The sequence below is a fragment of the Schistocerca gregaria genome, chromosome X (genome assembly GCF_023897955.1).
Source record: "Schistocerca gregaria isolate iqSchGreg1 chromosome X, iqSchGreg1.2, whole genome shotgun sequence".
NCBI lineage: Eukaryota > Metazoa > Arthropoda > Insecta > Orthoptera > Acrididae > Schistocerca > Schistocerca gregaria.
Genome location: NC_064931.1, coordinates 656,587,730 through 656,615,110, shown reverse-complemented (window position 1 = coordinate 656,615,110; position 27,381 = coordinate 656,587,730). Strand labels below are relative to the sequence as shown.

At 38.6% G+C, this 27,381-nt stretch overlaps 1 protein-coding gene across 1 annotated transcript in view; it reads right to left on the bottom strand.

Moving 5' to 3' along the window:
• Window positions 1-27,381, bottom strand: part of LOC126298259 (bromodomain adjacent to zinc finger domain protein 2B-like) — a 285,171-nt gene that overhangs the window by 77,190 nt on the left and 180,600 nt on the right. Inside the window, exons 24-26 of the mRNA XM_049989561.1 lie at window positions 26,800-27,004; window positions 20,560-21,704; window positions 4,370-4,560 (exon numbers count right to left, since the gene is read on the bottom strand). Coding sequence (XP_049845518.1) covers window positions 4,370-4,560; window positions 20,560-21,704; window positions 26,800-27,004 — 1,541 coding nt within the window. The remainder of the gene's footprint in view (window positions 1-4,369; window positions 4,561-20,559; window positions 21,705-26,799; window positions 27,005-27,381) is intronic.

Genomic DNA, 27,381 nt, shown 5'->3' with positions numbered 1-27,381 from the left:
CACTAAATATGTATAAAAAGGATTACAATTATGCATGTTTATTTCTTCAATCTCACCCATCCAATTCTAGGTTCAGAGTAGAATACCATAATAAACAATGGTCAAGAAAATTTACAGAAAGCAGTAAATCCATGCTTAATCATCCTGAAATTGATCATTCACTGAGAAAACGTAAGACCCATGTTTTTATCTATTGCTATTTATACACTAGCATTAAATAAAAAATTAAAACTTCCAGCAAAATGGCATGGAAATACCATACTAATGTTTGCATGGACCACTGACAGGCAATGCTTCAAAGATCCATGCTGTGTGCTGAGTGAGAACCACATATTAAGCGTGAAAATGTGACCCATAATAATTTTATTTTACTTTCTAAAGGAGTGGTACGTTGATTCAAGCAACATACTGAGTTAATAAACATAGTATACGTGAGAGGATGGTGTCAGTAAGAGCAATTGCTCAAATTAACTGAATTTCAGTGAAATTGTATTGAGAGCAATGGCCGTGCGTGGTGGCACAGTGGTCAGCAGATTGGACTTGCATCTGGGAGGATGCTGGTCCAAATCAGTATCTGGCCATCGTGTTTTAGTTTTCCGTGATTTCCCTGAATTGCTCCAGGCGTACAGGCCTTTGACAGAGCATGGCCAATTGCCTTCCCCATCCATGAAACATTCTGAACTTGTGCTACATCTCTAATTACTTCAATGTTGATGGGGCATTAAATTCTAATCTTCCTTCCCTTCGCCCTTCCTTCCTTCCCTGAGAGCAATGCAGGAGGGTGTATAGTCCTTGCAGAGAAACAATGAATGTAGGGCATCAGCAGTGTGGTATTACTGTTGATTCCACATTTCAGAAAGTCATATATGCTTGTTGTCCAGATTCATGGTGGCAGCAGCATGCTCAGATTGGTACAACTCATGAGGAATCATTACTGACCATATGGCAACTGCAGCACACAAATGATGTATGGAATCTTGGATAATGCCATCAGGAAACATTTGCTGTGTCTGCTACAAGCTAGGGTATTATGTTTCATGCTACCTCTCATGATCCATCACCACTCTGCATGCCTTCTACAGTATATTAAAGCATGCAACAAGAAGGACAAATGATGAGAGATGTTTTACTGATGAGTGTAGATTCCACCTTAATGTCAGTGGTAATTGTTTGTGAATAGAAGGGCAACAAATACATTGTATCAGGAAGCTACATGTTCTTCTAACAGGAAAATCCTCATGTATGTACATCTTGTTTGATGCATTGGACTCTTCATAGATTTTTTTCAGTTATATCAGCTGGCATTATCCACAGAGCAGTCACCTACCAAGCATTTGCAGGACCTGATGTACCAGTTATTTGGTCCAGTCTGCATCATCATCAATATTTCCCGACCGATTCCAACAGGAAGTGTAAGCATCAAAAAACACTGTCTTTCAAGACGTCCCTTGGGACCTCAATAATAGCCCCTATGTACAATTTCAGGATTGTGTGGCAGACAGATGAAGCTAACCAATACACTAAAAGTGTAACATACACCGTGTATAACATCTGAACAAAGTTCATTCATGTGAAACCATTGTTTCAGAGTGTTCCTTTATAATTTTTCACTAGTGTAATTTCGTTCATGCTTATCAAGTGGAAAAACAAAAGCAAATAATATAATGGTCTTTCAGAAATGCCAAAAAGTTAATAAGATTTCTAGGAACACAAAATTATGATTTATTGATCCCTGATACACTGTACCTTCAAAGAGTGCAAAGAAGTGGTCTACAGTAGAAACAAAACAAATATAACTATGATGATGATTTGGCTTCTGGGGCACTCAACGGCAGGCTTATCAGTGCCTGTACAAACTACCAAACTTTTCACAGTCTGGCACCCAATCCCTGGGTGGAGAAAATCCCCAAGCAAGCTAGGATTCGAACCCGGGACCCTAAGATCCAGGGGCAGCAATGCTAGCCACTAACCACGAGCTGAAGATTAGCAAAATATGGAAGCTAATCAATGAAATGGGGTAATGAGGTTTGGATAGAACTGAAAGGTAAATGCAGCAGTCAGCATGCACATAAGTATCTGCCTGTATGAATATATAAGTGAAACAATGAGAGACTCAGAAATCGTAGACTTCTGTGAAGTGCGGAAAAGTTCTGGTGGTTACAAAGGGAAACAAATAATATGATGGAAAAATGGCATAGAGAAGGAGTCTCACAAAGGAAGTTCAAATTATGTAGCTACAAAATTTTCAGGATACCTTAAGTACGAAGCACCTAACTATGAAGCTTGTTAGTTAAAAGTAAGAGACTGGTTACTGTGATCTAGTTATGTGCATAAAAAAAAAAAAAAAAAAAAAAAAAAAAAAAAAAAAAAAAACATGAAGAGCCTTATCATTCAAAACCAGGTTGTTTACAATCTCACAGAAAGCTGATACAATCATTCTCAAAGAGCACATTACATGCAGTATAAATGACTTTTGAAACTCTGCTTCTGGCAATGAGCAAATAATATATGCAATGCAAAACTTCTATGGTTTTGCACTTACATGTTAATAGCCCTTTAAAAACAATTATAGTCAAAAATTTAACATTGCTTGAAAAGGTGAAGCACAACAATTGCAATTATTCGTCAGAGTTTGGTTATATCACTGCTAGTTAACACTATTTTATGATAGTGTTGTCGGTCTATGGATTCCTTCCTTCAGTTTGGCTAAAGTACCGAAAGTTATATTTTAATTTTGTGCCACACGGCTACGAAGCATTACTAATAAAGACTCATTAAACATAAAATAAAATTTTATTGGATTATATTTTATGTATATTTAAGAAGTGTTTATAACTACAATGCCATTAAATATGCCACTGGCAAATTTGATAGTCAGAGAAAAAGCTGCCAAGAACTATGAAAACATGATAGTATCAGATTTTAGCAATACTTCACAATGACCTACCACGTGAGCCATCCAGGTATGTAAGTCTCTCACCCAATCAACCACCATAAAGCACCAATACTTCCTCAAAGCTCTGATGTCCAATGATGCAATACTTACTGTTAGCACATCTGATAATATGATGCAGTATACATAACACGTAATGTCAACTTCATGGCAGTTACAACAATCAACCTGTCACTTCTCAATAAATATTGACAATGTTAAACAGTTTAAAATTGTTCAGCACACGCACACTACAACAAACTTTTGTTATACCAAAAGCTATTCCATTGAATGTATCAATCTCCAGAACGTGTTGATCTGACAGGGGTTAAGTTACATCCATGAAGTTCAGAAAGGAAGGAGAGAAATAACAGCAGACTGAAGCTTTCAAGCCAGTCTGTGAAGCGTTCTTAAATAGTAAATATCAAGAACACTGCCTTTAAATGAAAGAGACTAGGGTTTACAACTTATAGCTTTCTCCTGCCACAAATTTTCAATACAGTGAAGTCTAAAAGAGTGATGGACTCATTCCTAAATCACACTTAAGTTCTCCAACTGCTATTTTTGCTCTGTCCCTAGCTGATAGTTCATTAGTGCACGTGTTCCTACTTTATTAAATATTTTGTTCTGGTTTGTTTTTCTTTTAGTCTAGGATAATACCGTATTTGATTCATATATTCATTCATCCTCTCTCCTCTTGCTTAGTTTGCTTTATTTTATTAGAGACTGAAACTCATTGTGACCACTGATTTGATATCATCAGAGACAACACAAGCCACAACATTAACTTTGTTTAGAGCAACAGTAAGCTTTATTACATGGCTATCCCAAAAAAAATGAATTGTAGTCCACATAGCATAGTATCTTCACTTACTAACCACTTACGCCATCTTTTGTATGGGTAGCATAACATACCAAGTATAATTTCTTTGGCAGATAACAAAATTTTTAAAAGTGTGTCATTATTATTATTATTATTATTATTATTATTATTATTTAAAAGTACTTATGGTCAGTGTTTCAAGAAGTTCCATCAGTCAACATGATTTTTGATGTATATCAATTCTGATTTTTACCCTGTAAAGTGCATAAATGTTCGGGATTTAGCAGCACTCTTTACCAGTCTTCTGGATGTTACAAAAATTAAACTGGAAAGGATAGTTTGGTATGTAGGTTTTAACAAAATATATTCTATCATCTCAAGTGTTTTTTTACAGTTTACCTTATTATCTTTCTTCCTATCGCAAATAAAAATTATCTGTTACAGAGCACATGATATTACATAATTTTAAAAATTTATTTCCTATATTAAAACTTAATGACATGATTTTGTTTCATTTGTGCCTACAATTTCTTGAACAAAGTACAATATATATCTTTATTCAATTTATGTGATTGACATTCAAGTATTTTCATATATACATTTTATCAACTTACCATCAGGTACAGGTTTGGCCTGTGCAGGTTCCATAGGCATCATTTTCTTCATTTGTTCCAGCTGTACCATCTCCTCTGCTGTTAATATTAAAGGTGCTGGAGACTCACATTGACTACCCCCGGGTGAAGGAGAAGAAAGTCTTGAAGGTGGTGGAAAGACAGGTATGCGTAACTCTGTAGCTGTATCACATCTGTGAAAGGAAGACAAAAGTACAATATATGCTTATCTGTTAAGAAGGGATTTAGGTGGACACCTGTTACCTACAAAAATTCCATACGTACATAGCTGATAGCCAAAGATACTTTGTAGACTAAGCTGATTGGCTCTAATTCTATTCTTTTCATGAGTCACTTAGATATGGCCTTCCTGTGATTCAGGCACATTTTGGGACACAAGTTACAGCACACACAGCAGGACTACCATGTATGGCATCTGAGAAATCAGCCTCAGTGGAAAATACATAAAGATGGCAGGTCAAACAAGAGTAGCAGCAAGTGGAAAAAAAGAATGGATGAAAGTTCTGGCACTGTAAGCCCCCCAACTGGTTGAAATACACTGATATTAGTTTCATTGTGAAATTTGGGCTTTACCAGCTTAATGAGTTGTCCTCAATGACATTTGGGTTACAGGCTCCAAGTGAAAGAAGCATTTACAATATCTGTAGGAGATTTTCCAATGCCTTCTGGAGAAGAGTGTTCATTGAAAAGTGAGTAATATAGTTATTTTCCCCAAAGGTACATTTTTGGGACATGCTTAGCAAAGATGACCTCATCTCTATGGACAAATGCATCAAAGTCATCATCAACCTGTCAGCACCCAAGACCCTGACGAGGCTCCAGTCTTTTCTGGGCAAGATTTCTTATTATGCTAAGGTCATTCTCAAGGCTGTACAAATCTTCCAACATCTTAACCAGTTTCATTAAAAGGGCATCAAATTAATGTGGTCTGTGGACTGTCAATCAGCTTTTCACTCCCTCAGACAGTGTTTGTGCTCCACTTCAATGTTTGGCTTCCTTTACACTGTATAAACCGTAATCCTGGCCACTTTTGTGTCTCAGTATGGCACTGGCATCATTCTGTCAGAAAGCAACCCAGATGACACTGAGCAGCCCATTGCTTATGCATCTAAGATGCTTTTCAGGGTGCAATATAACTACTCACAGATGGAAAAGGAGGCACAGGCTATCATTTTCAGCATTACAAAGTTTCATATTTCCTTGTATGGTGTAAAGTTTCTATCCAGAGCACCTGGTTTCCGTATTCAGCCTCACTCTAAGCAATGGGATCAGACTGCCCAACAGATGCTGAGGTGGACCTTCTTTCTCAGCAATTATTGCTGTGGTGTTCATTACCAGTTGAGCATCGAGAATGCTAATGAAGATGCACTATTGTGGTTGCTAGAAGCACCAAATCCATATCAGATTAACAAGAGGCCCTCCTTTTTGCACTGGATGATACCTTGCAACTGACATTGCTGGATTTTCCTTTCGCAGCACAGGAGGTCACTTCCACTATGACTACCAACCTGCTTTCCCAGAAATTTTTTCAGAAATCCAGATGAGACGGCCCTAGCACACTCCCTCAGCAGCAGATTTTGTGTGGTGTATGATTTTTCTCCAACAAGATTGGCTCAACATTGTCCAGGGGATCCTCATGCTCGCAACAGAGGAGCAAAAAGCGAAACTGTCAAGTTGTTGTCCCTCCAGTGTTGCATCCTTGCATACGCCAGCTATTGCGCGTGTCACTCTCACATAGTTCTTGTATAAAGGCTTTGGCATGGCATCACGTCCAGCTGGCAATCAATCACAATACTGAAAATTTCGTACAGTGTTGTGCAGCCTGTGCACAGACCCACACTGTGCCATGTGCCACCATGTCTATTTTCCGGTTGGCCAGTTGCAGGCCACCCTTGAGACACACTGCATTTTGACCCTTTTTTTGGGGGGGGGGGGGGGGAGAAGCATGTGGTTGTTGGTGGTTAATGTATAGTCAGATTTCTTGTACATTGCAAACTGTCCTCCATAATGTTGACAGCAACTATTCATATGTTGTTGTGACTTTTGGTATTGAGAGCTCTCCCCACACCCTCGGGTCTGACAACAGTCAGCAATTCATGTCACAGGAGTTTGCAGATTTCTGCAACTGCAATAGTATCCAGCATCTGATTACTGTCCTATTTCACCAAGCTTCTAACTCAGAGGTAGAGAGATTCATGCTGAAACTCAAAACACAAATGTAGATGTAGATGTAGAAGAAGTACACATATGCCTCATCGCATGATGATGCTCTGTCTAGTTTTCTTGCCACATACCAGGCAATACTGATTAATGTGTGCAAACCAATGGACCTTTTGAATGGACACATGCCGTGGAGTTTTTCGGTTTTGTTCAACCCTGAGTTGCATACCCTGCATTGCAACAGCCTGCTGTGTTTCCACCATGGGGCTGCGATTTGAGCCCAGTCTTTCAGTTAGTAGCAGGGGTGGCTGCCAGGTGTAGTAGTGGGCCACAAACATTGGCATTTGTTGGTGGTGGATGTTGGTCAGGACCAGCTGACCCATCATTCCCATCAGTTGCAACTATGAGTTGCTGGTTCCTCGATACCACCATCTCCAAGCCAGGCAGGCAAGGGGGATCAGTTGCAGTGTTGTTCCAGTGGGTGGGTCCCAAATGCAGCAGCACACTCACCTGCTCTCACCCCCACTCCACCCTACACTGTCCTAACTTCAACCATGGAGCAAAGTGCCGGCAGGGTATCTCCCACGACTACCTATGCAGAGTCCACAGAATTTGCACCAGCATCCTCCTTCCCCATTTTCCAGTAGAGAAGTCCTTAGCGATGCCAGTACACCACCCATTATCCCAGCCTGTGCCATCTTCCATCCCTCCAGCAGGCCCAGCTGTATCTGCATCAGCCAGCCGGGGTGGCGGAATGGTTCTAGGTGCTACATGATTAGTATGCTTGTGTCATAAGCAAACATTACAGATTACAAACCATCCTTTGAAGTCCTCACAAGATCACTTTTGCAGTTTAGGAACAAGAACAGGTCCAGTACTGGTTCTTGTTAGACCCACACGTTATATTATGCCATTGTGAAAATAGTTTTATCCCTGTGACACAGTCTGATCCTTCAATTTCTGCTATGAATGTAAGACTTACTCAATGAAGAGGGATGCCATTAAATGCGTAACATTTCAGTTTGCCAACTAGAATTTTGTGGTCTATGCAACGTAAGGCTTTTTCAACTTCACATAATATACTAGTAGTCTTGTTTAGTTCTACCAAAACTTAATTTGGGGAATCCTGTATGGCTCTCTCTGCATATAATCCATTATGAAAGTCAAACTTAGAAGGCAGTTCTATTCAGACAAATGATAAAGTACTCTAACATAAGCCACTTTCTCAAAAAAATTTCAAAATACTGGAGGGAGTGAATTGGGTGTACAATCAAAATGGTTTTCTTATCTCCATTTTTGTGGATGGGTATTACTTGAGTTGTTCAGAGTCAATGATGGTTTACAAAGATAACATATAGGCAGTTTTCTCAGATCAGCACAAGTTTTAATACTCTGGAACAAACATCATCAAAGATAGCAGAATCAACACATTTTAGTAGCCTGATTAAATGTTTAATCTCCTTGTGGAATGTAATTTTTAATTACTCACTTCAAAAAAATTGACATGTGTTGCTTTTGTTCAACTTCTTTATGAATCATATCCCCAAAAACTTGGTTGCCATGTTCACAAACATTGTAATATCCTGAGATTAAAGTAGTAATAAGTAATGATTAAAGTAATAGCATTTCAGTTATTGAGTTTGTTACTTTTTAAAATTGTAATTTCCAGTTTCAAACACAATTTTTGTGTGTCTCAAGGTGTAAAAATATCCAATATAATTTTCAGTTTCATCATGCAGCAACTCACACTTCTTAAACGTTTAGAAATCATTAAAAAAATTTACCAAAGAGGTAGCTCAGTTGTGGCTGCTTACCATTTATTCACCAGAGAACTGGGCTACCACCACTATTTTTCTGCAGTGTGGTCACGTTTGGGTGGGATTGCACTAAACACAACCAGCAGCCATGAAGAAGACAACGTGAAGTGTGCAGTGAGGTCCATATTGCAGCAGTAGCTACTAATATTGAGGAAGAGCTGAATGTATTAGTTTCAAATTTTTTGATAGCACCTATCTGAGTCATCAGCTTGGCAAACCTTGGGAAAGATTTGAGCCTGCATCCATAAAGAGTTGTTTTGACTCAAGAGCTGAAGCCACTCAATCACCGACTGCATTGTGAATCAGCTGATTTGGTTGCACAGCAGATGTAAGCTGATCCTGATTTCAGTGGAACAATTATCTTCTCAGACAAGGCCCATTTTTGTGAAGAACTCACAAGTGGTCCACGAGGTGCAACTGCATTAAAACAAATCACCATGTGGTGCAGTTTATGTCATGGTGGTGTCACTTGACATAATTAACTTCGAGGTAATGAGAGAAGAAGTGTTACCATCAATGACAATCACTACAGATCCATGTTATGTGAGTTTCTGTGGTCAGAACCTTAAGGGATGAAGCTACGTGCTACACAGCTGGTGCTACACTCAATTCGCTGAGGGGGACGTTTGGTGACCGGATCATCTCAAAATGAGGATCTGTGAATTGGCTGACACAGTCATGTGATTTAACACCCATGGATTTTTTCTCTGTGGCTACATCAAAGCCCAGGTCTATGTTGACAAGCCACAAAATTTGGAACATTTGGAGGTAAACATTCATCAGGCTATCACAACTATTCCTCCTTTTGATAATTATGTTCCATGTGGCAATAGGCCACTACAATTAGTGTCATCTCCTAAACCAAAATACAGCAATTGTATGGTGTGGTCTAAAGGCCAAGGAAATGGAGACACTGTTAAACAATAAATCTTTAATAATAAGTGATTTTTAAATGTAACCATAATGGTTTCCTGCATCTGTCGCAGTGAGATAAATGAAAAGTTACATAATAAATTTCCATCTCAAAAGCCATTTTTAATTAATGAGCATTGTGGACGCAACAATACATCCTGTGAAATAATATAAAATGTTTTCTTTGAAAGCTACTTGGAACAAATAGTTTGGGAGCCAGTGCATGATGGAAACATACTATATCTAATGACAACAAATATATCTGACATCTTTGAGGACCTCCATATAAAAACAAAGTTGGAAGATTTACATGTTCACTACACTAGATAAAGGGGCAGTCATTTCCTTTCTCAAAGAGGAACTCAAAACTTTTATCTTTGGGCAGAAGCATTTAGAAGAACTGTGGCTCAAGCTTAGAAGAATAGTTAGCCAAGCACTGGACAGGTATGTACCTACAAAAAAATAACCGTTCATACTGGAGGCAATCTCCATGATATATAGTCTCTGTAGAGAAACTTCTACAGAAAAAGTGACTACCACACAACCTATGCAACATGAAGCATATGGCTAGAGGCAGAGAGATCCTGAATAAAATGAGTTTGGCTGTCATTACAGCAATGTATGATGCATTCAGTGACTAACTGAGAAGAACCTCACTGAAAGCTCTCTCAGAAAACTCAAATATATTCTTAATTCTGGACAGATGTAAAGGCTACAAGTGGCACCACAGTTAGTGTTTAGGCACTCATACATTATAGAGAAACTGAAACTGAGGATAGCAAAGTAAAAGCACAAATGTTGAAATATTTTTTTCAAGTGTTCCATTACAAAGAAGAATACAGAATTACTAACACTGCTAATTATTAAACCACCACAAAAGTGAACTGTACAGATATTATTGTCAGTGGTGATGAGAAACAGCTGAAATCACTAAAATTTAATTATATCCTGATGAAATCCTTGTCAGATTCTATACAGAATTCATAGCACAGTTAGCTCCTTACTATGTTATCTGTTGGACAGCAGCAATTTGTGGCAATTTCAAAGTAGATTTTCTGAAAGGATTCTGATAGGAAAAATGATCTGGAAATCTTATTTGGATCCCACAATTTGATCTTTGTAATTTAAGTTTCCAACACAGATGAATAAAGGCAGTAGTACCCTATATGATCATGCTTTCTTGGAGGAAGCTAAAAGCAAGAAAATAACTGTATACCCAGTAACAAATGCTCTTTCTAATTATGATACACAGCTGTTTATAAATAAGATACTGCCTTACAGTAGTGATACTCCACAGTGGAAATCCATTAGAGTAATTAATGACTCCAGAAGCAATGCTTTTAAGAATAGTTGAGAAGGGGTGACCTGGGATGAAATTTATAATGAACCAAATGCTGAATAAAAATTTAATCTATTTCATGATAAATTCACATCATTATTTTAAAATAGCTTTCTGCATAAGCTATTCAGAAAGGACATTAAATATGCATGAAAAAGGCCATGGATCACTAGAGGGATTAAAGTATACTGTGAAAGGAAAAGGGAAATGTATCTGTTGGCAAGAACAAGTAGGTCATATGCTTAATAAACTACTGAAAATTACTAAGATAAGTTATTAAAAATCAAGGATCCTGCACATTATATAAGAAACCAGTCATTCTTACAACAGGTTTAAGGCCATGTGGAATGTAGTGAAACTGGAGATAGGACAACCAGTCATAGAAAAGCTACTGAATCAAATGAATGGGGCTATAAATGGTGAGTCACAGGAAACAAATATATTTAATAATCACTTCTTCAATATGGTTGAAAATATAATGACAGGTAGTTCAATAAGAACATCACAGCAGGATTTTGAAAAAACAACTAACATAAAAGTCAGCTGTGTGGATGTATCACCATCTCCTCCTTATAAAATTAAGAAAAATATATATCCTTCAAAAATAAAAGCTCACTGGATTTGGTGGTGTTCCCATATAATCAACCCTGTCTTATCTGAAATTTGTAATGCATTGCTAACTCAAGGCATTTTTCCAGACTAAAATATGCTGTTCTCTCTATAAGAAAGGTGATAGGAGAGATTTCAATAACAACTGGCCTGTTACACTACTGACATCATTTTCCAAAATTTCTGGGAACGTATTCCAGAACAGTATTTCCTCTGAGGAACAATAGTTTCCTCAGTAAACCACAGTTTGGTTCTCAGAAGAGTTGCTCTACTGAGAATGCCATTTAAATGTTCACTCGCCATATCTGACAAGCACGAAACAACAAAATAGCAATGATTGGTATTTTCTGTGACCTTTCTAAAGCACTCGACTGTGTGACTCTGAACATTCTCGTACATAAATTGAAGTGTTATGAGATTAACTGAATAGTCAAGCAATGGATGTCTTTTCTAACCAAAAGAATGCAGAAAGCTGTACATAGTAATTCAACCAATGTAATCCAGGGACATTATTCTAACAGAGAGAAATCATGTAGGGGGTTCCCTAAGGCTTGATCTTAGGCCCACTACAGTTCATAGACATAAATGGTCTCCTGTCTAATATACAACAAGCAGAATTAATTCTTTTGCAGATGAGACTAGTATTGTAATCAATCCAAGCATACATATACCAACAGAAGAAATGAGAAACAATGTTCTTAAAAGTACCATTGAATGGTTTTTTGTGAATGGTCTCACTCTCAATTTTAAGAAGACACAACATATTTAGTTCTGCACAGATAGAGGTAATACACCAATGATGACTTCAAACACCGGGAGGAAATAATAAATGGAGTGGAAACTTCAAAATTCTTATGTATACATATTGATGAGATTTTCAACTCAAAAAAGCACATTTGGAGCCCCTAAACAACTTAGTTCAGCCACAGTTGTATTTACAATCATTGTAAATCTTGGGAGGAGAGAGAAATCAGCAAGATGACAGTTTTGAATATTTTTCATCCAATAATTTACTATGGAATAATGTTCTGGGGTAACTAATCTTTACGAAAGAAAGTCTTCATTGCTCAAAAAACGTCTGCAAAAATAATATGTGGTGCCCACCCACTATCTGCTTGTAGGCATCTGTCTAAGGAGTTATGAATCTTGACTCTGCTTCACAGTATTTTTATTCCCTTATGCAGTTTGTGAAAATAATCCACTGCAGTCCAAAAGGAAAAATGATATACATAATTACAAAACCAGATGAAAACAATGACATTCACTATGACACATTAAGATAGTCTTTAGCACAAAAATGGGTGCACAAACTGCAACAAAAAGTTTTGGTCACTTACATAGTGATATAAAATGTTTGTCAGACGGCAAAGCAAAACTTGGGGAAAAAAAACTGAAAAAGTTATTCGTTGGCAACTTGTTCTATTCTGTAGAAGAGTATCTATTACTGTGATGTGTAAACGATGGTGGCCAGAACTTACTAACACACATCTGTACGTCTGCTTCTTTAAAATAAAATAAAATTAAATAAAAAATATGAAACACTTAACTATAGGCATACTTACAAAATAATAAGTGATGTGAATATAAAATGACGCACTCCACACCTTTATGACACACACACACACACACACACACACACACACACACACACACACACACACACTGTCCCATAAAAACACCGACAATCTTTAGGAACAAGTCCCTTATTTAGAAATAAGTAAAAAATGTCTAGTAAACACAGGCTGTCAAATGAGAGCACTCATTCATCTTCAGTACTATGAGCAGACATCTGCTACTGAAAGGTCTTTGCTTTCCATAGTTTTGTATAAAATATTAATGTAACTTCAGACTTTTAGCAGGTGATGTAGTTATCTGCAATTAAGCACTATCTGAAAAAAACTGCACAAAGATGCAGTCAGATGTCGATAAGTGGTGCAAATATAGGCAGCTAGCTTTAATTGTTTCAAGTGTAAAACTGCGCAGTTCACAAAATGCAGAGAATTAATACCAATAACTACAACAACTAAATCACTCACAACTGGGATTAGTCACCCCATAAAAATTTGTATGGATATGAAATGCAATGATGACATAGTGCAGTTGCATGTGTAGCCACCTGCACGTTACTGCACATCCACAACCACTACCATGGCACGTGTCAATACACGTGCACTCATTTGTGTAGTGTGCCATTTGGCTACTCTGGAAATCCAGCCAGAGGCCACCGACCATGGTCTTGTGTCTTTATCACTTCCAGAGATAGGAAGTGGCCCCTATTGGGCAAATGCTTCTTATATAGCCATGCACTGGTTCTGAGTGGCAGTTGTGTCTCTTCTCTAAGCTGTATTGTACTTATACTGTCATGCTCTGACTTAATAAATAGGTGGTTTCTTATGACCATGTTTTTTATTGTGTTCAGATTTAGAACACAAGTGGTGATGAGTAGAATCCTCATGTGCTCAACTTCAGAGAATGTTTTTTCATGTAACTAATCCAAAGATTGGAACTTCAATCACTTCTCTAGCAGCAGCAACTGACTACAGCCACATTGGAAAAACCTGTGATGATGTTGACAGTACAAGCTCCACCATCTCAGGTGCACCCACTGCCAGTTCCACGATATGATGGTTCCACTGAAGATTGGTAAGCTTATGAAAAATGAGTCTGCCAGGACTTCATTGCATTTACGGTGATGGACAGAGGGACTTGTAAGGCATTGTCTTTATCATGGATTTCTCCTCGTGTGTACCAGTTGTTATGTAAATTAGTCCCTTTGCAAAAATAGCCCTCACTCTTTTTTAATGAAATATGTAGTTTTTTGTCATCTTACAATTGCAAGCACACCCACATCATTGCTACACATGTATAATTTTACCAGTTCCACAAAGCTCAGTCTTATTGGACTTGGGCAGTGGTGGAGCTGTAGGGTTTGAGCCATAAGTGCTGCTTTCTTACTAAAACTCCCAAAGAATCCTTTATAGGCTCCAGAGTCAGAGATTTAATCATCCACCTAGCACCCAATAAGGAAGTTCATTGGTGAACACTTCAATGTGAAGATTCAGTCTTGGAAGAAGTTTTAAATATTGCTTAGTCCTTTCAAATCTCCTGCACAGTGGTCCACCAAATCGAGGCATGGGACAATGTTACAGTCAATGATAGTGTGTCACAAAAGTACACAGCACACGTTCATCGAGTGAAGGGGAAGTCAATGCTGTTCAAACCAGAAAACCTAGCCACAACTCACAAATGCGTTGGCAACAACAACAACGACACTGTGTGGCACTTCCACATGCCCCTCTCACTTTGTGCAATGTGAGAGAGCTGCTTGTCCCAGGCAGTAGGCATTGTGCCACAAGTGTCACAAGAAAGGCCACACTGCATCAGTTTGTCCTACTAAGCCTTCCTCAGAACAAATGGACAACACCAGTCATTCTAGTTCCTCATTGTCTGCAGGTTGGAATAAGCTCTTTATTGAAGTGTCTGTGTTGAAAAATCATCACTATTTCGCATCCCAACTTTAATATGTACAGATGGCTAGACTTCCCACCATTGACTCCTGTCAAACACCCAATGCAGATCAGCTGCACTGTTTGGAAGTCAAAAAAAAAGAAACCTTTGTGATCATTTATGCCTTAAAAGGATTACATGTTTTCTTATACGGTACCAAATTCCACTTACTCACAGATCTTAAACCTTTACTTTCCCGTTGTTTCATCTTTCTGCTGCTTTACCTAACAAAGCCACTAATTGCCTAGAATGTTGGGACTTATTTTTATCAAGATACAATCACGAAACCTATTTCCGGCCTACGTCACAGCACGAAAATGTGAACACATTGCGTCAGATGTCCTTGGGGCCTGATCCATTGTTTGATCAGGAAGAAATGTTGCATTTGAACAGAAGCAAGGCAATCTATTGATGGTTTCCCCATTAGCAGCTCCAGGACTGCATCCACAGTAGCTGCAAACCCAGTGCTTAAACAAATTGTGGCATGATCCAACACAGGTGGCCTTACCACCAGCTGGGTTGGGCATCCGACCGATTGTGGGACTTCTATGCTTTCCATCATTGTCTTTCTCTATTAGATTGTGTCATTCTCTTGTCGACAGAAGTGGGTACTTCACATGCTGTCATTCCAGCAATGTTGTGTAGGGAGGACCTCAACCTGTTACATCGAGGTCATTGGGGAGCCTCCCATCCTAAACTATTAGCACTTTGATACATGTTCAACTCTGATACTGATCATGAGATGGAGTGCGAGGTCGCAGCTTCTCCTTGGCCACTGCCCACACTACCTTGAGAAAGAATCCATATCAACTTTGCTAGACCTAATTTAGAAACTTTTTGGTTATTGGTTGTTGATGCATTTTCTTAGTTTCCTTATATTGTACACTGTCTGTCTACCACAGCACAAAGAATCCATATTGTCTTTGCTGGATCTTATTAACACATTTTTGGTTATTGGTTGCTGATACCTTTTTCCTAGTTCCTGATATTGTTCACTGTTCATCTACCACAGCACACATGACTATCAAAGTGTTTTCAACATTTTTTCTGTTGAAGGCTTACCTTGTACAGTAGTTTTGGCTAATGGTCCTCAATTTTTGGACCACTCTTGTACACATTTCTGCTCATGCAATGGCATTTACCACACACATCATGGTGCCTCCCTTCCTTCTGCAATCCAATGGTGAGGCACAACGTCTCACACAAAGTCTCAAAATGAAAATCTGCAAATAAGTCATGGAATTTCTGGTGGAGGAGGCCCTTTTCTTTCTCAGTTCTTAGAGAATAACTCCAATCAGGAACAAGAGCAGAGCTAAATTTTTGCATGGCTGGTAGCCACAGATGCTGTCCCATCTTCTACTGCTGGACAGACATCTGACATCATCACAGGTTTGTCTGACTCAGAGCACCACAGAAATGTTTGAAAATCTGAACTGGGATATAGTTCATCCCCCAATGTATTGCTCCCACAAACACCACAAATGCAAGATTAGGCTAATTACAGTGCTCACAGAGTCACGTGAGCAGTAATTATTACCACACTCAGTTTTTGACTGGAACAGGATGAAACCCTCACATGTGTTACAATGCTAAGTCCCTTCTGCCGTGCACTTCACTGTGGTTTGAAGAGTATGTGTGTAGATGTAGATTTAAAAATTTCAGTTATGATCACTCCAGGTACACACAAGGAAGTGGCTGCTATCTTTTAGCAAACTTCAAGCTACTAATTACAGTATGGCTCCTGCAAGTAACAACCATAAGCACCTGTCTTTGTATGTCCATCTTTTCAGAGATGGTTCTGGACCTCAGCTGTTCAGTACAGAATGACAAATCAAACACCTTTTCAGCCATCTAAATTTCCAAATTGTTATTTTATTGGGCTACCAGTTTTGGTGATATATTACACAATCTTTAGGCCCCCTGACAGACATGTAGGAAGATTCCAACCATGGTTCTGGTCAAAATAGGGGCCAGCATTCAAAAACTGGTGTCTGTAGATTTTTGAGACAGTGATCACTTCAAACATCACCATTGGCAGCTGATGTTTGAAGTGATCTACAGTTCTATCTACAGATACTAGTCTTTGAATGCTGGCCCCTATTTTGACTGGAAATGAGGTCGGAATCTTCCTACACGTAGGTCAGGGGGCCTGAAGATATATTGCCGAAATTGGTAGCCCAATAAAATAACTATCTGGAATTTTAGATGGCTGAAAGGTGTTTGATTTGACACTCTATAAGTATCTGTATCTTACACACTAGCTCCAACAACAGCAATCCTTTAATATCAGGCATTAACATCTATCTCTATTCAGTTTAAAAATGGGCACAAAACAGGAATTTCCAAAAGAACTCTAATACATTCCCAATAATTGTTATTTTGCTCCAAAAGTTGACTTGTGAACATTTTAACTGAGGAATTCCTACAACAATCCTTGATGGTACCTCATAATCCTACTGAAAGCCAGGAAAAGTACACAGAGTAACTGTGGATGAGCATGTACACTGGGTTGAGAAAGAGTGCCTCAGCAAATGGAAATCTCCCTTGCACTTAAATACCATTAAGAAATGTAGAAAAATGTTTACAGCTAAAACAAAACAAAAACTAGTCGAGTCATTAGCTTTGCTGATTCTGCACTACTGTGAAGTAGCTCAGTACAGCATAAACAGCAAAAACTTCAAGCGACTTGAGCTAGCCATTAATCTTTGAATAAGAAGTGTGTGTGTGTGTGTGTGTGTGTGTGTGTGTGTGTGTGTGTGATATTCAACTGCACAATCATGTTCATCTTGTCTGTGCTCGGTAAGCATCGATGCAACCTGACAAGCAACATTTCACATATTCTGTGTTATTCATTCACTAGACTCTTCAACATTTCTCCTCACATAGAAAATACCTGTTATGATTTCTTAACTGCAATATAAATCTAAAATCTTGAGTGTACCAGCGCACAACTCTAAATATTTGTCTATCTTCTGCTTCATTTTCTGCAGCACAAATTACCCAGTAGCCTACACACCATTCCACTTTCAACAGGAGACTAACACTTTTCCAGTTATCATTGGTATCGTTTTTCCTTTGATAGAGCTCATCCATCATCTTTCTGTTCTATGGCAAACCAGTACAATTGTTAGCAAACTCCCAGATTTCCTCATCCCACTGTGTTTATAAATCTGATTGACTCTTGGCTTAGTATGGGAGTGCAACACAGTGGTCAGGATGACCTTCATAAACTCAGCCAGCACTGTGCACTGAGTTAAAAGGTGAGACACCACAGGTAATGGGTGGCAGACCCTGAACAGGTCCTGGCACTCATGGCAGCTCCAGATACGTAGCTGACTGCCAAGAGTGTCACTTTGAAGCCACAGAACATCACTTAGCAATATTACATAGAAAAATAATATAAATTGAACCCAATGAACATATGTAATAAATGAAGATGCCAAATTGTGTGTTACGATCAAATGAGTTCACTGCAGCATTACACAACACTGTTTTTAATTGACATAGATTTTTATAATCAATGATTTGATTTGCAAAACTCTTTAAATTATACTGCCATATATGTAAACAGTATGTCAAACTGGAGCTCAATGATGATTTTTATGAATACTACTCAATTAAACTAACCATAATTAAATGTGCTCCATAATCATATGTATCATGGCATTACATGTGTGTTCCTATATCTCTACCCATGTCCTAGATGGTTTTTTGTTTAGATATATCAGATGTTTCTGTGTTAAATGAAGTATCAGGCACTTTGATTGAGCCAGGCCACCAATTAAATTGGCTATACACCAACCAGTGTAGCTACATTGTACTCTGTTTTGATATGAAGCACTTGTGCATATATAAATATTTCCTTGTATTTTCTTGTTTTAACAGTTATGCATAATGACACCCTATCACATATTCATGAATATTTAGTGTAATGTACATGATAGAATGTTTTTGGACTGTTGAAAAATGACCAGGAGGAGAAGGTTCTCATTTCAATATGTTTAGCTTTAAGAAAGGCAATTTATATTCAATTATGGTCATTTTAACATAAAATTGTAACAAGTTATGAACACGCCTCATGTGGCCTGGTTTCCCAAGGTGTTAAAGAGATGGTGTTGTTGCACCTCATAGTATTTTGCAGATAGTCAGTCATTTTGTCTGGACAGTGGATGGTGAGTCTGAGTGACTTACAGCAGGAGTTGAACTGAGTTTCTGGGTGGCAGTGCAGCCGTGCTGTTTAAATTCTTTGAAATTTTACAGAGTATATAATTTTGAGCAGCACAAGGACTTTAACATTTTTGCAGTGCTTTAAAGTGATTTATGGTTTTGGGACTTATGGGCTTTAACTTGGCATGAATGTTAGTTTATTTTGGGATGAAATTTAGTGGGTAGTGAAGCAGCATCACTGATAAATTTTAACAGCAAAGCAAAGTCATGGCATGAGCTTTGGTTTTGCTCTCAAGGAAACTGATTTAACTGGGGAATCTGCCAGATCTATTTGCTATTCATGCAATCTTAATTGGTGCTTAGCTACAATAATCTTGGGGTGGAAACCTATACACTTCTTGATCTGAACAATAAATGTTAATCAACTTAACTTAACCACTGTGTGACTACAGTCTTTATCATTGCATTACCACTTAATTTTGATTCATTTTATAATTTATTAATTACTAAAATATATGCTAAACTTCATATGTGTAAATGGTGTGTGCCAGAGAAAACCTATTGTAAAATGTGGGGGCCATTATTAGGGCATATGCACAATGGTGGACAACGAACACCTATGACTGTACAGCCATACCTTATTGTCAGGGTTGTTCACTTGCCCGGATCCCAATAGATCTTACTACCAAATTGAGAACACTGATGCAACATATCATTATATATTTCCCAAGTAGGGTGGTTAGCTTGCACCATTCTCTTTCTTCTTTCTTCTTCATATCCACTGTGTTTTCTTCTGATAACATTTCCAAATTAGCTCTTGATGTTCACAAGATTGAATAACTTTCCAAGAGTTTATAAATTTGGGTGCTCTGATATACCTTTCTGATATCGATACCACCATCTGATAGGAACATTAAGCTAGGGGGACATACTTATCACAGTGTTATTGAGACTGACATTAATGTAATGACTTTGTTCATTACTTTAGTAATTTATTATAGATATCTCATCTCCCATACAAATTGCAATGATAACTGTGACGATAATCTCTAAGGGCACCATGTTAGATGCCAGAGAGGGACTACAAGCCCTTATCTCTCTAGGTAAGAGAAATGTATAAATAAGTAGCTAAATTATTACAGTAACTCATAAAATGGTTAATAACTAAGCATGTAAACAGTGTAAACATGTCTCCAAAATTACAATTTCTGTAAGTTTCTGCCCTCTCAACGTGCAAAGTACCCATCATTTATTTCTCATCCTTAGAGTTCTCTCACTACCCATACTTAACAACTTCTAGTCTGCTGTTATTTCCAAAGCCACTATTTGTTTCATGGTACATAAGCATATGAGCTACGGCATATCAAAATTAGTCACCTTTCATTGATCTAGTTTCCTTTACTGGTCCTTACGCACATGAATGATTGCTTCATGAAATTTGCTATCTTCCATTGGGCGATTGCCTATATTGGAGCAATGCTGCTTCTTTGTTATTGCATAAAAACATGGACAGCACAATCTGTGGTGGTATCCATGTTATAGAGAAGATTGTTTCAAATGCCCCAGAATGCCAAATGGCTTTGTTATTATTGTTGCTGCTATAGTGACCTATCTACACATACAGATTTCATATTTACATCAAATTAATGTAATCTACTTACCGAGGCATGATCGTTCCACTTGTGACTGAATTTGAATCACATGCATCTCTTGGTAGAATACTGAACCACGTTCTCTCAGATGTTACATTCCCAGCACCTCCACTAAGTAGGAAACTACCATTGAGATCCTTTCCATTGTTGAACATGTTTGATGAATTTAGATTATACAAATGGTTTATGGCATTGAATTTATCCCCATTTGGAACAATGACTTGAGGTATTTCACTGTTTGCCTTTTCCATGCATTCACCTAGATGCTCAAACTGAATATGTCCATGGTCCAGATAACTGCTTTGTGGCTTTTCATCATCATCTTCAGTCTGATGTTTCACTGTAAAGAGATATTGTTCCTTTTTGCCATGCCTAACAGTATCAGTATTATTCTCTTTCTTCATGTCTTTTAGCTCACTATTAAACATATCACTTTTAATTTCCATTTTCACAGCACTCAAACTATCTTCAGGAGTTTCTGTTTTGACTTGACATCCATCTGAAAGTTTTTCAGCAACAGGAACAGTATATCGATTTTTCAATGAGCTATCTGAATCGACACTCACACACAAAGATTCACTACCTTCATTCACTTTCACTGGAGACTCAATACACCCTTCTGAAGAAGACAACCTTTTAGTTTCACTGTCTTCAGGTCTACAATTTTCTTCCAATTTCACATGACAATTGTCTGTCACATGTGTAACTGAGTTGTTATCCATCTGCTCAGTAAATGTCATTTTAAGTTCATTGGGTTTTTCTTTATTTTCATCTACATTACTTATCTGTGTTTTTCTATGCTCTGTTTCAGTCTTGTCCACCTCTTCATCCTTTATTCTATCCATCGCATTTTCACTGGTCTGAGCATCTGTATAATTGTTCCCCGGCACTGATTCACAGCTTTCTTGTTTACTGCGAGCTTCTTCAACATATTTATTGTAAAGATCAGGCTCAGCAGACTCCATAGCTTCCACAAAGATGCCACCAGCACATGGCAATGACCAAAATCGTCGAAAATATCGATCCTGGCCAAAGCAAGTGGCTCTTAGTTGCTGAGCTGATGTACTCAGTGCCTGCAAGGAATGATCACTCTGACGAGACAGACGTTCCATCTTGCGATGCAGTTCTTCAGCAGTCAGATTCTTGTCTTCTTCCTGCAAAACATTAATTAATGATTACAGGGATGAGAAGCACAAGACTTGTATCTTACAGGCTTCCAAAATCTTTTATGTTAACTCAAATGACTTATTATACAAATGTTGCTTTCTATAGATAAGCACAAGAAATTATTTTTGAGTAGAAATTCCAGTACATTAGTTTTTCAATGAAGAATGATCACTATGTACTTTTTATTTAAAGTATCTTTTTTCAATGGGAAATACAGAATAAATTCAATTTGAATGCACAATAGTCACTTTAACTGCTCTGGATGTGTTAACGCGCGTCTTTGTACCTGTCCCTGTGTGCTCTGAATGTGTTTACGTGTGCCCACTCCTTCTACCTGGTACTCTGAACGTGTCTACGTGTGCCACCTTTGTAGCACCTCTGTCCTCCTGACGTGTTGAGACATGCTGCTGCTTCTTCCCCTGTGGCTTATGGTAGCGATCTGTATATTCTTGCTGAGTGCCTAGTAGCTGTTCAGCACTCCGCTCACATGGTTGAAGCCCTGTGAGCATTTGCTGCTGTGTTCTTGTGCTGTAGTTTTCATCTGTGCTTCTATTGACTGTTGACACCGTTAACATTTTGAGAAGAAAATGGCATGCCGTTGTGGTTGTACAGATGAAGAAATCGTCAAAATTCTCACTAGAAGCGACAGTGAGAATGAAATTTTTGACAGCGGTGGTAGTGATTATTCTTCGATTGAATCTCGAAATAACAGTCCTGTGCAATGTACTTCAGCTGGAACAATGCATCTGTCAACAAGGGAGAGATATTATTCACAATCTGATGGGTCTGAGAGTGACAGTGAAGCACCAGCAAAAAGAGCTCACTTTAGCGACACATTTGACTGGAAGAAAAGTGATTTTTGTCCATTTATGCAAGAGTTTGATGCTTCAGCTTCTGGACACAAGTGTGGCTTAGGGCCAGATTCAAGTGTTTTTAAACGGGTTTCGAGGGAATGTATTCCTTCATCGCTTTTTGTATACTGATGGCTAGTGTGAAAAAGCTGAAAATCAGTGACTACTGGTCCACAGACATACTCTTGAACATTCCTGTTTTTGGCGAAACTATGTCCAGGTACCATGCTAATTTTAAGAATGCTTCACTTCAGTGGTAACTCTGTCAGCAATGAAGGGGACAGGTTATTTAAAATTAGGTATATTGTTGATAAAATTCATGGAACATTTCACAGTACATTTCATCCATACCAAAAGCTTTGCATTGATGAAAGCCTCTTGCTCAAAGGGTGATTATCATTCAAATAGTACATTCCCTCCATAAGAAGTAGGTTTGGAATAAAAACATTTGTACTATGTGACTGCTAGTTGGGTTATAGCCTGGATTTCATTGTTTACACAGGCACAAATACTGAAATTGACTTCCACAATTTGGGGACATACGGTTTATGTTGATAATTGGTATTCAAGCCCAGACCTGTTCCTCTGGCTTCATAGCCAAGGAACAAAGGCATGTGGTACTGTTCGCAAAAACAGGTGCAAAGTGCCAAAATTACAGAACAAACTAAAATGAGGAGAAATACAGTTTATGTTCACTGACACAATCCTTGCCACGAAATGGTGTGACAAAAGTGTGGATGCTGACCACCTATAATACTGCAGAAATGGTTGAGATGGAAAAGACAAACAGAGAGACAGGTGAAAGATTAAGCAAACCACAATGTGTTGCAGATTACAACAAGAGTATGGGTGCTGTTGACCGCTGTGACATGCTGCCGAGTTGTGTGCAATCAGTACAAAAGACTGTCAAGTGGTACAAAAAGTTCTTTTTCCACATACTGGATCTGTGCATTTTAAATGCCCATGCTCTCCACAGAGTAGTAATAGGACGAAAAATGTTACTAGTAGAACTTCATTTGTGTCTGGAAAGAGAGACTGTTGAAGCTTATGCAAAAGATTGGAGGAAAACTGGCAGAGGAAGGCACTCTGGAGACGAGAATCCTCTAAGATTTACTGGGAGGCATTTTCCAAAGGTCATTGAGATGGAGAACTCAAAGAAATGTACACTAATGTGTCGATGCACAGTATGCTCCAAGCAGAAAGTGCACCGAGAAACAAGGTACGAATGTAGAGCATGCAATGTACCACTATGTGTACCACTTGAGTGCCATACATGAGGTGAGCTACAGTACCAATGCAGCAGAAGAATAAGCTGAAAATGGCAAAAAAGACTGCCAGCTATATGTGTACAAAGACATCGTCTTTAGATGTCAACCTCCACTAATGAAGAGAGGGAAAGCAGTGGTGTGCAGAGGTTGTAAACATGAACCAGGAAAACCAATGAACACAGAAGATGCTTTGTAAATAAAAGCAAAACACGTCTGGTGTAAAATTCTTTTTCATTAATTGCAGGAGGCTTAAGATGGCAAAGCAAACAATAATTAATTCTACATATAGTTAATTATAGTGATTCTTAGCAACAGAAGCAGTTTCAATGGACATCATGTGTGTCCAGTAATTAATCTGCAGATTCAAAGCCACGGAAAAAGTATCGAGTTACAGTGTGTGTCAGTGATCACACTCAGAAGGCAAGAGAGCCACGAATGCCCTAGCTCGAGAAACATTCAGCACAGGGCATGCTTGGCCAAGCAGCGAGCTCAGCTGCAGGCAGCGGTCCATGGGGAAAGCCATTAGTGCAGGTACCAGGATTAGGCGGTCTCAACAGTGAGCTCGACCTGAGAAGATGGATGCACAGCTGCAGCAGCCAAAGGGTTAATACCAATCACTGATCTTGCAGAGGGAAATAATAGTGTGGCTAATGACATTAGAAATTATGAGAAGTCAGCAACGTTCTAATATCTGCAACATAATGAGGAATGGGTACTGGTAGAAACAGTTACAGAACATTCTTCAAAGAAAGATACCTTTAAAAGAGGTTGAGGGAAAAGAAGAACTTCTTGGCTTCTAAACTTAAGGACATGAGCTTCACACATAAGCAAGGAACTTTTGCAAACAAGTAAAAGTGATATAACTATGATGATCACCAATATCTTGAATAGATAGGCTCTACAAGAAGAAGAAGAAGAAGAAGAAGAAGAAGACGAAGCACTATTACGAGACCTCAGAACTTACTGAGATACTGACATATCAAAGTTGTTATAACAAAATAATATGATGTACTGATTAGCTCTTAGTTACAGGCAATGCCTCAAAATGACAAAAGATTACTTTCAAAAATAATTATATGAAATTCAGCAATATTTCCAACACATAAAAAGGTGAAATCTTGGCTTCTCACTTGTTGATATTTATATAATCAAGAAGATGCACATAAAAGCTACTGTAACTAGATAATAATTTAAGGGAACATTGTGCAAGAGAAACCTTTTTTATTACTGGAATCAACAGATGAGGTTGCGAGTGTATTATTTGCTTAAGATAGCATTGCCACAGATGGAGGCACAATGAAACATAGTTTTAATGTTAAGATGATGAGTAATGTTTACCAAACAAGACCAAATATTACTGGTCAGTAGGTTCATACAGTTAGAATAATTTATGTAATTGGTATTCACTGAGTTTTGCAAATTTACTTATATATGGTAATTTTTTTCCTTGTCCATGTGCACACCATGATTTAAGCAGCAAATGGACGAGTTATGTGCATCCAACACATGTGAGCAAGCTCTGGTGAGTTTCCTGCCCTCAAGCATTCCCAGCCATGCAACGGTACATCGCCTGTGGAACTGCTACGTGGACACTGACAAACAACACTGCTCCATCTGCTACACCCACAGCCGCAGTTGGTTCTTCCTCTGCAATGTACTTATTTAATACCAATGATCATATCTTTTTCAGTTTCTTTAGCCAAAACAGGCACTGGGAATGGGGCATCATCATTCAAATCTTGGGCCACTCTCTTTTATCTAGCACAGGGTTTGTCTGGGCTGCAAGGGAGGCATCAGAATCAGCTCTGCACCTGTTGGCTGCTTGATCCTGCTGCAGATATTTCAGTTTCACAGATGGAGCTCTACAAGATCTTGCAGTCCCAGACACACTTGCTGCCACCACCAGAGAGGGTGCCAACAGATGTCAATGTAGCACCACCAACGTCGCTGCACAATAAGCAGCCCCTGCCACAGAGATCTGGTCCTCTCTGCCCTACTGCTTCTCTGCATGCCTCCGAGGACCCACAAGTTACCATTGTGTCATTGACAGAGCCAGGGCGAGAGTGTGCACCCCATGACCACTTTCTTGACCGTTGTTCCAGGCCATTCGCGAGATGAACATCAGGGTGCAGGTTTGGATTTGCCATTAGCCACATTATCAACTCTTGCATTGTCAGAAACACCTGTTTCTAGATCCTCCCCTCCCCCCCCCCCCCCCCCTCCAACCGCATCTCCACTGTTATCAGCAAAGCCAGTACACTACAATGGTGAACACAGGAAGCAGCCACACAGCAAATGCGGCCACCAACCAATGACTGTCCTATGAACTCTCCTGTCAGCCAGCACAGGCAGCACTACTATGGCAGTGGATAAGACCCCATCACAACCTATCATCATCCGTATCTGTTGTGAATAAAGCATGCTAGCACACCACCCCTCTCTATCAGTGACTGCTGTATAACTGACTCGGCTCCGTGAACTGCACTTCAGATCTGACTCATTGAGTTAAGTAGACACTTTTCATATAGCTGTTGTTGTGTCTCTCCTGTCTGTTTTCTGTATTTGGAACCCAAGCATCACTACGGGATACAACAACTGTAAAAAAGCAAACTGGGGTACTAAAGTTTTTATTTTATATTCTCAGTTACAGGTAAAAATTTTTAAGAGGCCTATGTCAACACAGTCCTGTTTCAACATAGCTAAGCTTCTTCCCCTCCCAAAACCCTCATTAATTCCTGCAAACCCACACACATTTAATTCCATTTACTTATGATTTTACTATGTATTGCCAGAGTAATTCCTGCTGCTGTCTTTTAAGACCTATTGCCAAGTCACAATATCAGATCAAACCACACTAGTCCATGTGAAAAGTTTTATTAAATTAAACAGAATTAATAATTAATTGTATAGCAAATTCGTGAACTGAGTTCACATTAGTGCCAAGTCTTTAAAAACATACAGACCTCTTCTGGTTGCGTCCCATCACTTTCATTGCCGCTCTCTCCATCATCTGCCTCATCTTCATTGTCATCATCTCCTTCATCCCCTTCTTTAACTTTGGATTCTCCAGCACCCGTATCATTTGATTCATCACAGCCACTCTGGTCTTGTTTTGGTGTTAGCTGCATGGCTGTCTGCCTCACTTTGCGACTATGCAGCATGCGCAACCTGTATGGCACAATTTCTTTAGTACTGCAGTAGGTTTGTGATACAAAGTGGACAGCTTCATAAAGCAAACACAACAAAACTATAACATTGCTTTGTCCATATGACAAGACTGTGCCTTGGTCACGCTAAGATTTTTTAAACATAAAATGAAAATTTTAATTGTATAAACCTTTTCCTATCAAAACACAGCTGCACTTATTTAAATGAAACATATTCACACACTAGAGCAAAAATACTAGTCATACAGTAACAACAATAAAGGGACTTAATCATACACCCAAGAGTGCTGACAAATTTTGCCATCCTACTTACAATCTGTATCTATTACATGTCTAGATATCATTTACTTATTTTTTACAAGTATTTAAAACAGATTT